Below are 14,036 nucleotides of genomic sequence, written 5' to 3'. Positions count from 1 at the left end.
AAGCATTTCCTGTCCGTGCAATAAAATCTGAACTGGACTGGTTGTCGAACTGGAGGTCAGATGATCCAGCTGCCCATGAGGGGGAAAACGTGTAGACTTGTCTGAGATGGGATTAAACCAATTACCGCATACAACTAGAATATTGCTGCAGAGTTATCACTAAAAGATGCAAAGAAAAATGTTAAGTTCTGTTTTAAGAGAGTACTGGTAAACTGGTGGTGGTGATGTGGCTCTAAGCAAACTGCTGAATACTGTATTATTTGCGTTGTTCTGGCTAAATGCAGAGCAGGCCTGTAACTATACTGTGCTGCCTTTACATGGGACAGAATAATCTAATCTTCAGGTTTTGAGCATTTAGGTTCTGTTCCCATGATGAGCTTTTAGTGAGTTTTTGACGCTGCAGAATTTCTGCACCATTTCTGTACCTATTATTTAAATTAGGTTACTTGCTATTTTTCGTTGCGTTTTTTGGGTGCTTTTTTGTTGTGGTTTTGACTCTGCGTTTTTTTTTTATAGTGCTTTGAAGAAAGCACTATCTTGTAATCCGAACGCTGCTAACTTATTCTTCTTATTATTCAGTTGATTTCCGCAATTAATGCGGCCCGAACCGCTACACGCACAGACTCCGTTGAGGTGTCGTTTCGAAACCAGCGTCCATGAGTAGTGTGCTAAGTATTTTTCGTGTCAATCGGATTTGTAGTTTTTGCGCAATTTGCGTTTGAAAAATTATTTTCCCGTCATTGGAATGCACTGTCTCAACGCTTTTCAATGGAAAAATGTTGCCACAGTCAAAACATGCCCCGAGGCGATTGAAATGGCAGTTAAGCTCATTGATATGCTCAGGCAGACCCAGTTACTATGCCAACGCCTACGAACGTCACATGACCTCTCCAGGACACAGTTTCTAGCAGATAATATCAGCTCTTAAAGAGAAACCCACAGCACAAATGCAAATCTAGCTTCATCACATGACGCATGCCCCTGAGAGAGAATGTGCGCCAAAGTGGATTTAGAAGCCCAGTGGGCAAAACTAGCTCTTAAAGGGCCGGCGCGCCAAAGTGATTCTTAAAGGGCCGGCGCACCGAAATGAGTCTTAAAGGGTCAGCGCTCCAAATCGGACCCTGAGGGGCCCCGCCCACCAAATCGGACCCAGAGGGGCCCCGCCCACCAAATCGGACCCTGAGGGGCCCCGCCCACCAAATCGGACCCTGAGGGGCCCCGCCCACCACATCGGACCCTGAGGGGCCCCGCCCACCACATCGGACCCTGAGGGGCCCCGCCCACCACATCGGACCCTGAGGGGCCCCGCCCACCACATCGGACCCTGAGGGGCCCCGCCCACCACATCGGACCCTGAGGGGCCCCGCCCACAAAATCGGACCCTGAGGGGCCCCGCCCACAAAATTGGACACTGAGGGGCCCTACCCACAAAATCCGACCCTGAGGGGCAACACCCACAAAATCGGACCCTGAGGGATCCAGGCCACCAATTCAAGCCATGAGGAGCCCAGGCCACCAAATTGGATCCTGAGGGGCCCCACCCACCAAATCAGACCCTTAGGCCAAAGTGGCCCCTGAGAGGCACCCACAGTTAAAACGGGACAGCAGGCAAGTCTCTCTTAAAGGGGCAGCCCGGGCACCATTTCAAAGCACTATCTGTACTTCCTTCAGGAAATACACATCTAGTTTCTCTTGATGTTGTGTCGTGCTTTAAATAAAGATGCTTTGTTTTTGATTCTTACTGGTATTTGGCTTTGGTAAAACTTTATTGATATAGTTAGTTTCGGATTACATGTGTTTTGATGCTTTTTCCACCGTGGAAAAGCACTAAAAAACGCATGTGTTTCTTACCTCAGGATTTTCTATATGTCTACGGGGAAAGTCTGCACACCATGTTCCCACAAGAAAAAATTGCCATATTGTGGATTTGCACCTCGCTCCGTAGTTAAGTTCACGCTGAGTGAAATAAAAGCACAGTGGGCCGGAGATGTCTATAAATCCCATCCTCATTGCTAGTACTCTAAAACGCTGCTTTTTTATGCAGGAAAAATACACAGCGTCAAAAACGCACCAAAAGCTCATCGTGGAAAAGGAGCCTTCCTCTTCTGTGCATTCCTCATAGAAGAACATTGCATGCAAAAACTGCATCAAAATGTAATGTGTTAATAAAGCCTGACACTGCAGTGCACTTGCCCATATCACAGCCACACTCGCATCACTCAGGCTCTTTGTTAAATTGTCCTGTGTTTTTCACATCACTTGTTTCCTCTGTCGTCCTTCGTAGCCACTTATTTCCTTCACGTCACTCCAAGTGGTTTCCCCTATGTTTCCGGTGGCTCAGAGACAGGATCCAGAACTAGATCCAGATCTCCTGGGGACCACATTGACTGCTTTTGGCTACAGGATTTTGATATGATTCAGTAAAATGGTGCAGATATTTTCCTTCAGCTGTCATTGATGAATTTAGGATTTGTCCCATCCGGTTTGTGAATTTGTCAGTAACCACCCCTGAGTAAATAACTTTCTGCAATATTTTCTCCAGTTTGTGAATGTTTTCTCCATTGGGAACCTCTTTCTTTCTGCTCTCATTTTCACATTCCAGCTGTAATGGAACATAATATACCGTATATACTCGAGTATAAGCCGAGGCACGTAATTTTGCCACGGAAAACTGGGTAAGCTTATTGACTCGAGTATAAGCCAGGTATGCATTGTCCCCTCATCACTGTCCTGGTATGTGGCTCCCCCAGTTTGTCCTGGTATATGTGGCTATGTGGCTCCCCCCTCATCCTGTCCTGCTATGTGTGGCTCCCCCGTCCTGTCCTAGTATATGTGCCTCCCCCCGTCCTAGTATATGTGCCTCCCCCCGTCCTGTCCTGGTATGTGTGGCTCTCCCTGTTGTATGCATGGCTCCCCTGGTACCGTCGTATGCATAGCTCACCCCCTCCTCCCATCCTTGTATGCATGACTCACCCCCGGTCCCGTCGTTTTATGCATGGCTCACCCCCCCCTCTCATCCTTGTATGCATGGCTCACCCCCGTCTCATTGTTGTATGTATGGCTCACCCTCCCCAAGTCCTCACCTGCCTCGCGCCGTCGCTTCATCTCCATTGTCCCAGCGCGGCAGCTCTCCAGTTCTGAGCGGACATGAGACCGCTATCTTTCCTGGCTCTCACATACACATGAATCCTCAGCACAACCAAACATTTACAGTGGTACTTGAAAGTTTGTGAACCTTTCAGAGTTTTTCGTATTTCTGCATAAATTTGACCTATTGCATCCGATTTTCCAAAGTCGGATAAGTATTAAAAAGAAAAAAACAAACAAATGAGTCAAACATGTAAGGCTGGTTTCAAACTTGCGTTCAGGATGGCTGCGGATGCAAGCCTACTTCCTCCTTTCTTCCTCCGTGAAGCTCCGCCCACTGCTGCATGCGTCCTGCGTTTCCCTCTGTACCTATCTTTAACATTGGGTACTCAGGGACATGCGTTGCATGCGGATGCGTCCGCATGCTGCGATTTGACGTGTGCAGCGACCTCGCGGAAACGCGGTCGCCGCACACGTCATCACCGCATGCGGACGCGTCCGCCTACAACGCATGTCCCTGCATACCCAATATTAAAGATAGATATGCAGGGAAACTCAGGACGCATGCAGCAGTGGGCGGAGCTTCACGGAGGAAGAAAGGAGGAAGTAGGCTTCCATCCGCAGCCATCCTGAACGCTAGTGTGAAACTAGTCTTAGCCTGTGCACACATTGCAGATTTGTGGCAGGGTTTTTTGTGTTGATTTGTCACAAAACCTGAAGGTTTCCTGATGCCAGCAAACTGAATGAGAATCCTAAAGTCTTAGGCACATGTTGATTATTTATGACTTGCAGATATGGTGCAGATTTAAATCAGCATGTAAGTTTTTTTTAGCGTTTTGCTGCAGATTTCTTTCATACTAGTAAGTGAGGAAAAATCTGCACCAAAAAAAAATATAAAAAAAAATCATTAAATACGCACCTATTTTACGCAATATTTATCCTAGGAAAAACCCAATAAAAAATGAGTATATACTTTACAGGAAGATAATAAGTAAATGGTATTAGTGCATGTACATAACATAATGTACTTTAACACTATTTTCATCATAAAAACTATCCCACCATGGCACAATGTACCGTACTCGTCGAGTTTGTCCTAACCTGCCTCTAGTATTAAAGCCTTACCTTGTGTATAACAACTTCAGTGTGGTAAGGGTAGAGCAGTGCAGGGTTCTAACTGAGACTCCCATCCTTGAGAAGCTGTACAAATGAAATACTTAGCTCAGAAATATGTTTGTACAACGTACAAAAAAATACAGCAAAACCAAAGAAACGAGCCGGACTATAAGCTGGTATAAGTGCACAATGTAAGAGCACGTTCACACTACTCATTTCTTTAGCTTTGTAGTGTTATTCCACCCAAGAGATGCAGACATTTCTGAACCAAATACCTAATGTGTGCACATACCATTAGTCATTTTTACGTGAGGAAAATGATCTAATATCACGTCTGTGAGTGGCAAAAGTATGGTAGGAGGTATGCTTCTTTCTCCTCTTCAGCTGCTCTTATACTCTTAATTCATGAATAAAATCCGTGTTCAGTGACAAGAGATGACAGTTGGTGCTTCTAAAATTCTGCGGAGAGAGGAAAGGGAAGAGCTGGAGGCGGGCACAGACATTCTGTAGCAGCGGCTCCATAAAACTTTATAAACACCCTTTTATCTATCTCATTATTTGGAAACTGTCTTCACTGAATATTCTTATGTTTGGGTTCACTGGTAATGTTTGGGTAATCTCTTGGGTAATTCTCCCACAGGGATAGAAAGTGATGACAAGTTCTGCACAGTTTTGCAACAACGTTTTTCGCTAAATAGACATGTTAAATAATTTAATATTAAAATGATGGTATATCACAAGGATGTCTTCATGTAACATGATTGATGGGAGTCTGATTTCTAGAACCTCTACGTCAGACACCAAGGTTTGTCCTATTTACTGCGTCTCGCCCTGAATGGAAGAGAGATAAGAACCTGTTGGATGGTTCCTATGGCCTGAGCCACGGGCGGCGTGATTCAGGGGGATAGACTCCCTCATTGGTGACATCTGTGTCTTACTTTTAAATGCATTTCAGAGAAAACTCAACTTACATAGGTGTCGGGAATAGGTTTCTAGTCATTGGGTCGGATCCCCTCGGGCTTCTTCCTTCCCAACTAGTCTAGATTGATAAACGGAGAGAACGCCAGAGTGGTTTTCTAGCTCATTTGATAGATTAGCTAGGAATCTAACCTCTAATCTGTTGTTTTTTTTGCTCTTGGAGTCTGTTTTAAGTTGTTTGGATGAGGGTTTAGTTAAAGCTCTCTGCTGCTCATAAACAGCACAGCTCTGAAAGGAAATACCTCCTAATGCCGTCCATTTGCATCTGAGCTTTTTATGGCTGAAACTAGGCACCTTCAGTCAAGCGCTCCATGTTTACCAGCATATGAAAGTACTCACATTTCAGGCTCAATAGGAGGAAATGGCCGTTAATCTTATTTTCTATAAACATATATTCCGGATATATGGGGTTGTTGTTGTTGTTTGTTTTTAGATTTGATTTTTGCAGAGGTCCAATAGTAACCTGTAATTTTCTATTCCATAAGGAACAGATAAATGTGAATTACGTTATATTGATGAGTCACATATTGCATGATTCTATGTACTGTCTTTTGACCGTTTTTTGCCAGGTTATATATAATGAATTGTACACAATTTAAATAATTACCGGACATTCTTGCAGAATAACCCATTCCACCATCTGGTATGCACACTGAACATTGTTTCATACCAATGTAGGCGGCTAAGGTGCTGCGTTCTGCTTAATCATCCAAATAGAATGTGGAGAATGAAATACTGATTGGCTCCATGGACGAACCATGCATGACTTGCCCATAGATTGGAAATGTAAAGCTGATGTATGATGAAAGTGTAGGATGAAAATAAGCTTTATGTTACAGTGCAGAATTATCTTGGAAAGACATATACTGTACGTGCGGAAATTCATTTTCTGCAGTTACTTAAAAGGGAGTCAAGTCCCCTCCAAAACATATATTAAACTGCTAAAAGCGTTATACAGGGGACTTAACCCCTATAGAATCATACCGACATTATATAACTTATTGTTTTATTGGCTGAAAACACAACTTTTATTTCATGTGCAAATGAGGAAGCTTTGGCGCACTCATGTTTTAAAAAATATGAGAGGCAGGGAAGTATGTTTCTCAGGCATAAGCTTCCTCCGATCAAAGCCAGGATTGCGGATCTTTTGTAGCCAGTGGTCAGTGATGAATACTGGGTTTTTGCATCAATCCAATATTTATGCAAAATATATTTTCGGCGAAGGGACTGACATACCTAATTCACTCACATCACTGTAAAGCCGGCAGAACTGCAACATAATATCGGTCCAACAAATGATGCTATCCATGTTGTGTTTCATTTCTGTAGCCAGGTAAAATCGCAAATAGAAACATGACGACAACATCTACCTCCAGGGGCAATGACATCCTGTAAGTTGAGCATGTCATAAAATTCTAAGAGGCTTAGCACATCCTACAACCAGTCTTCCACATGAGCTCATCAAGGGGAGTAATGTGGGCGTAACCTTGATCTAACAAATAGCAGAATTTAGATGTCTGTCTTTGTCATTTTGGAAGACATAGTTCACTGTGAGAGTGTTTCAAATTACATTGTTTTCCCAATTAGAGTGTTTGCCTCCATAAAGGTAAGAGCCATTCCTGCAACATCAGGTTTAGTACTTCTCTTTCGTTATTCCTTTATATGTCTTAAACACCTCCTACCTTTCTGGATTAAATACATATAATTTGATAGTTCCTCTTGCTCGGAACACCGCACCCCTGACGTCATTTGGTACCTGTAATGAGTGTCCATTTTGATGGTATAAATGATGGTGACCGCTAGTAGTGGTTCCCACTGTTGTTGTGGAGTTGGCAGTGACCTTACCCCGGGGTATGTACATATATTCTATGCATTGGATTCTGAGGTGTATATACCATACACTTACTGTGAGTTCCCCAATAACTTGCCTAGTAGTGGAAGCAGCTGCGGCCTCGTCCATCACCCGTTAGTCAGTTGCGTAACTGCCCTAACTTTTGGAGGCAGCAGAGTTGCGTTCACCTGACAAACTGGTGACAGTGGTGGGATCTGCGCCACTCCCCCCGGCTGTATCCTTTACACCTGGTCATTTTTATTGCACAATGAGTGTCTTAAAAACAATATACAGTTGTGCTTTTTTCATAATTTCATCCTACTTTAGAAAATATAAAGTGCAATGTAGCTTATTCACTTATATTTAAGGATTGCTTCTGACTTCTGCTAAGGATTTTGAGGTGAAAACCTATAAAGGAATATGGTTTAGTGCAGAAATCACTTATGCTTCGAAATACATGGCAGTCAGAGTATTTTGTTGGTCTTGAAATAGGCAAGAATATGTTATTACGGTATATAAGAGATCAATCAAAGGTCTGTATGGATTTGTTTTTAGCTAAAACAAATGAAAAAGAAGTCTTGTCTTGTTTGTAAAGAAACTATGTACAGATTTCTCCATCCTGACAGTTTTTTTAGGTTATCTTTCAGCTTATACTCCCTCAAGAAGTTACTTGTCAGACAGATCAGAGATTCCTCTCTCAAGACTGATTACGGCTGTAGGTCATATTCACTGAAAGCACTAGCCACACTAATGCGACTGTCAATGAGTGCGTCCACGTTGTCACTTGAGACTAGTATCTGCCACAGGGGTCACTGGCTGCAAAAACACAGACCCACCGTAACTTCAGCACTGCTAAATAAGACCTGAGGAAGTCTGTCGAAAAATACATATGATGGTTGAAGATCCCATGTTGGATCTGAAGGCATCTGATAGCTTCAGAAGTGTATAACATAGAGCTTGAGTACAGCACAATGTCAGTATGACATAATAATATCTAATGGGTTTAAATTAATTCTTGTCTCAACATTAGATAATTCCGATCCCATCAGAAATTGTGATATCTGCAGGCAAGGCAATTACAAATAGATTCTTGATTTCAGAGTTTGGTAAGAAGTCATTTCAAACTATGTTTGTTTGCTCATTGGGAGTGTTTCTGGTATTTTCCTTCTGCAGGATGCATGCAGAAAATCGGGAGACTCTTCTAACACCATTAAGGGAGTTAACCAAGTTAAAAAAGTTTACATAAAACATGTATGGCATGGGCTAATACGTAGAGTTGCCAACTGCGTCGCTTTCGTGAGTTGTGATAGCATTGTGCTGGCTCCACATCTTCGAACAGAGCAGCCCAACACCCAGGAACCACACCGATCAGCTGGTGCCTGGAGACGTGTCCATCTGAATCTGACAGTTTACGAAGCTAGAACATGACTACTTAATACACTGCATAGTGGTTGCTCCTAGGTACTGCACCTCAAATTACATTCACCTGTACTCAAGAGTGACCAATACAGAAGGTACTGAGCAAGATAAGAAGGAAAGTTCATCAATATCTTAGTTCTGGAAACCCCTTTTACTATGCCCCCTATCTCGGATTACAGTGGAGATGTGTATAATTTGTGATGCTTTATATTCTCATCTCTGGGAGCAGACACTTCAGCAGAATACGAAACATCCCTGACTTCAGAAGTGAACTAGAATGCTCATAGGACATGTTTCCTCAATGGTGAAATAAGAGTTTGTGTTAGCAAGTGGCCTCAAATTGTGCAATCGATTTGATTCATAGAATCATAGAATCGTAGAGTTGGAAGGGACCTCCTGGGCCATCTGGTCCAACCCCCTGCTCAAAGCAGGATTCGCTAAATCATCCCAGTCAGATGTCTGTCCAGCCTCTGTTTGAAGACTTCCATTGAAGGAGAACTCACCACTTCTCGTGGCAGCCTGTTCCACTCATTGATCACTCTAACTGTCAAAAAGTTTTTTCTAATATCTAATCTGTGTCTCCTCCCATTCAGTTTCAACCCATTGCTTCTAGTATTTCCTTGTGCAAATGAGAATAAAGTTGATCCTTCTACAGTGTGACAGCCCTTTAGATATTTATAGACAGCTATTAAGTCTCCTCTCAGTCTTCTCTTTTGCAAACTAAACATTCCCAAATCCTGCAACCTTTCCTCATAAGACAGGGTTTGCAGACCGGTCACCATTCTGGTCGCTCTTTTCTGAACTTGCTCCAGTTTGTTGATGTCTTTTTTAAAATGTGGTGCCCAAAACTGGACACAATATTCCAGATGAGGTCTGACCAAAGAGGAGTAGAGGGAAATAATGACTTCACGTGATCTAGACTTTATGCTTCTGTTAATACATCCTAGAATTGCATTTGCCTTTTTTGCTGCTGCATCACACTGTTGACTCATATTCAGTCTGTGATCTATTAGTATACCCAAGTCTTTTTCACATGTGCTGTCACTTAGCCCTATTCCTCCCATTCTGTATATGCTTTTTTCATTTTTATTGCCCAGATGTAGTATTTTGCATTTCTCCCTGTTAAAAACCATTCTGTTAGTTGCTGCCCACTTCTCCAGTTTATTTATATCTTTTTGAATCCTCTCTCTCTCTCCTCTAGTATTAGCTATCCCTCCTAGCTTTGTGTCATCAGCAAATTTAATCAGTTTACCCTCAATTCCTTCATCTAAATCGTTGATAAAGATGTTGAACAATACAGGGCCCCGGACAGAGCCCTGTGGTACCCCACTTGAGACATTCTTCCAACTGGATGTGCAGCCATTTACGACCACTCTTTGGGTCCGATCACTAAGCCAGTTATGAATCCACCTAACAGTTGCCTTGTCCATTCCATACTTAGTCATTTTTGCAATAAGGATTATATGAGAGACTTTGTCAAATGCTTTGCTGAAGTCAAGATATACTATATCTACAGCATTTCCTTGGTCCACCCAATCAGTGATTCCGTCATAGAAGGAAATTAAGTTAGTCTGACATGACTTATTAGTTACAAATAAGTCTAATAAGCACGGTGGCTCAGTGGATAGCACTGCAGCCTTGCAGCGCAGGAGTCCTGGGTTCGAATCCCACCAAGGACAACATCTGCAAGGAGTTTGTATGTTCTCCCCGTGTTTGCGTGGGTTTCCTCCCACATTCCAAAGACAGACTGATAGGGAATTTAGATTGTGAGCCCCATCGGGGACAGCGATGATAATGTGTGGACTATGCTAGCCGCGGACTATGTTAGCGCTATATAAAAATAAAGATTATTATTATTATCTCTCAAAGACTGGATAACCTCTGGAAGCCATTCTTTTTCACAATGTAAATCTGCTATATATACCTTTAGTAATAATTTGTTGATGGTTTATTAGGGTTGTCCAATCACCTAACTTGCTGATGGTTGTCTGTCCCAGTAGTACCTATCGGCAGATTGGGGAATGTTTTCCATTCATTCTATATGGGGAAAAAAGCCAAGGGCAGCATTCACCAGTTTCATAGGGGCTTAATTGAACAGACGTCGAGCAAGCACACTGCCACACTATTCTAACAGGGATAAAAGTTCGACCATTCTGCCGATCTGTGCTGGTCCCAGTAGTCGGACTCATAACAATCAATAACTTATCATCTATCCTATGGATAGTGATCTATATGCATCATGTTTACCCTGTTCTAATGAGAAGGTCTATATGTGTATGTGAATGGATTGTGTGGGTGTGAGCATAAAATGTGGTGTTTTACTAGTGCTAATGGCTGTGTGCAGTAATGTCACCACAGCTGTCAATCACACTGCTACATCTGTGGCTTTGTGCCGCTATAGTGTCACTTTTCATATGTATTAAACTCCTCGTTGCCCTTGTCTTTTGCAGAAAATAGTTATCAGTCCACTTCAGTCAAGCATTTGAGTGTTTTGACTGAAGAAGTTTTCAAACCTCTTCTTTTTTTGCCCAGTAACAGTGGAGCATTATGAAAAATAAATTAGAAGTACAATTTAAGTTGCCAGTTGTCTTGTAAAAGTTAAAAAAGGGTTTTACCAGGACATCATATTGTTGTTCTGTCCTTAAACTCTCTAAGGGACACTTGCCGTGACCCTTTATTGCAGTGATAGACAGAGCCACGTGATTTAGAGCATCACCAGATGGCCACTTATTTCTGGTATTTGTTATGTTACTCGGGGTCAGACCCTCACTGATGGCGCATTAATGCCCTATAATAAGGGCACTATATATTATATTCAGTCGTGTTACTCCCTCACTTGGCAAATGAGGCTGCAAAATGCACATCTAGCCTGTGTAATAACCAGTACATTCATTTGCTCTTGCAGGTTTGTGTAATTCTGCCGACAGCTGGATGATTGTGCCCAATATCAAGCAGAACCACTATACAGTGCACGGCCTACAAAGTGGCACCAAGTATATTTTTATTGTGAAGGCTATAAACCAAGCCGGCAGCCGAAACAGCGAACCCGGGAAATTAAAGACAAACAGTAAGTAGCTGTAAATGTGTGTCCATTTCCTTGTGAGTTTTTTTCCTCTTCGAGAATTATAGGTATAACAGTAGGTGGGTTTATGCTCATTAGAAGGTTAGACACCTGGGAAATTAGATGTACACTTGTTTTGTATTGTAAAAAAGTTTCACATTTTGGCACAAGACACACTTGGCCGGAAATGTGCATTTTTTTATTATTCTTTACGAGTTCTCAAAAGTAAGAACTGACAGGTTTGAATGGGAGGAGACCGGGCCAGCCGTAGATTTGTCATAACATACTATTGAAAGTGGAAAAAATGATGGTGCACATCTACACCTGCTCATACATAGGTAGTGTAGATTTTCTTTTTTTTTTTTCTTTGCACACAGACAACCAAATTTTATTAAGCGGCTCTTAATAACATTTGCATTGTACTTCAGTGCACTTTAGGTTAACTCTAGTGTTTGTAAAGTAAAGTACTCAATTCTGGTTGGCTCTCGAAGCTTGGAGACAGTCGTGCTCGGTGTTCATGATTGTCCCTCCAAAGTAGCGAAAGGAAGATAAGATCAGGACTAAATGACTGTGAGTGAGACTGTATAATCAGCTATGGAAATTTCCAACATTCTGATTAGTGGTGAGCGATAAGGTGTTATCCGAGCATGCTCTTGTTCTGAGTGTCTTCAGCGTGGTCGAAAATTATTTTTGAGTCTCCGCAAGTCTTGCAGCTGTTCAACAGCAGCAATACATGCAGGAATTGCCTAACAAACAGCCAATCACTGTATGTGTTGTAGCTGTCAAACAGCCGCAAGACATGCTGCCGCGGGGACTCAAGCATATTTTTCGAGCACGCCAAAGACACTTGGTTAGCACACGAGCATGACACCTTGTCCGAGCATATTCACTCACCGCTAGTTCTGATCAGTGTCAGTAGCTGCACAGGTCCGAAGTTATGCAGAAAGTGTCATTATAAAGTCTAGCGCCATTATGGGGTTAAGGTATGTTCCATCGGGGTGTGTATTCAGTGGATTTTCTCCTCTGCTTTTGCTCAGTCACATGCTGCAGAGAACATCTGCATCCTAAATAGACCGGCACTGAGGATTTGAAATTGAAATCATTGAAAATTGTTTTTAGCAATACATAGGCGAACTATAGCAGTTTTCCAGTATAAACTGCCCCACACTTATGGCTATGTCTAGTATTACAGCTCAGCAAATGTCATGTTCCTGGGGGAAAAAAACTAATAATTTTTTTCTAATATCACACAGGCCCTTTAGATAATTAAATTCATTATCCCAGGTTACATTACACAGGTTTGATAGGCTTACCCAAATAGAGGCTAGGTAGGTGTGTCTTCAAAGTTTAACTACTCATTGAACAAAAAAGATTTCAGCTAAAAAAAACCTAAATTTGAGACCTGTATATTATAAATTATACTCCGATTTCTGTTGCGGATATTTAGTTTGACACTCTACAGATCTGTATGCAGATTAGAACTTTCTCTCGTTTTTGCTAAGATGCAGATCTTAGACATGCCTGTAAAAAATAATTCTGCGCAGCTGGAACAGCAGTGTAGATTTCCCATTGGATACAGCCTACTCGCAAAATACTCAATCAGGATACAGAACCACCACTAAACAAATAGATTTTGCGCTGAACGGTACAATAGGCTGGCTGAATTAAACAGGTAATAAATAACACTTTTTTGTGTTTCTAGGCATTCAAGTTAAATTAAAAATCACAAGTTTTAGTTTTCTTCAGCTTGATGCCAAACAGAGCATTTGAAAAATTATTGGGACGGATTAAGAAAACATGTAGGAAATGTGTAGGGTGTTAGGGTAAAGTAGTTTAAACAGGGAGATTTTTCTTGTTTTGGCCAGAGTTAAAACACCAGTAATTTGTATCTGGCTTACTGAAGAACATCCACCCACTGAATCTTCAGAAGTTCATGTTTTCTTACCCTTAAGGAACAACATGGGAGCTGTTAAAATGTCTATTCACATATGTTACACCAAGTTTCATGAATGTCAATGTTTTTGTATATATTATGTATAACTCGAGAGAGGGTGTGTGTGTATAAAGTTGTGCTCAAAAGTTTACATACCCCGACAGAACTTTTGCTTTCTTTGCCTTTTTTCAGAGAGAATATGAGTGATAACTCCAAAACTTTTTCTCCACTCATGGTTAGTGGTTGGGTGAAGCCATTTACTGTCAAACTACTGTTTTCTCTTTTTAAATCATAATGACAACCCAAAACATCCAAATGACCCTGATCAAAAGTTTACATACCCCATTTCTTAATACTGTGTATTGCCCCCTCTAACATCAATAACAGCTTGAAGTCTTTTGTGGTAGTTGCGGATGAGGTTCTTTATTTTCTCAGATGGTAAAGCTGCCCACTCTTCTTGGCAAAAAGCCTCCAGTTCCTGTAAATTCCTAGGCTGTCTAGCATGACCTGCGCGCTTGAGATCTCCCTAGAGTGGCTCAATGAAATTGAGGTCAGGAGACTGAGATGGCCACTCCAGAACCTTCACTTTGTTCTACTGTAGCCAATGACAA

The 14,036-nt window shown here is 42.0% G+C and overlaps 1 protein-coding gene across 3 annotated transcripts in view; it reads left to right on the top strand.

Moving 5' to 3' along the window:
- MID1 (midline 1) overlaps window positions 1–14,036 on the top strand; it is a 408,210-nt gene that overhangs the window by 368,143 nt on the left and 26,031 nt on the right. For all 3 annotated transcript variants that reach the window (XM_073566001.1, XM_073565999.1, XM_073566000.1), the window contains exon 8: window positions 11,337–11,498. In XM_073566001.1, the coding sequence (XP_073422102.1) occupies window positions 11,337–11,498 (162 nt within the window). The remainder of the gene's footprint in view (window positions 1–11,336; window positions 11,499–14,036) is intronic.

This window comes from Dendrobates tinctorius, unplaced genomic scaffold (genome assembly GCF_039654945.1).
Source record: "Dendrobates tinctorius isolate UK_male_01 unplaced genomic scaffold, ASM3965494v1 ptg000016l, whole genome shotgun sequence".
Classification (NCBI taxonomy): Eukaryota; Metazoa; Chordata; class Amphibia; order Anura; family Dendrobatidae; genus Dendrobates; species Dendrobates tinctorius.
This window is presented reverse-complemented; position numbering and strand designations above follow the sequence as displayed.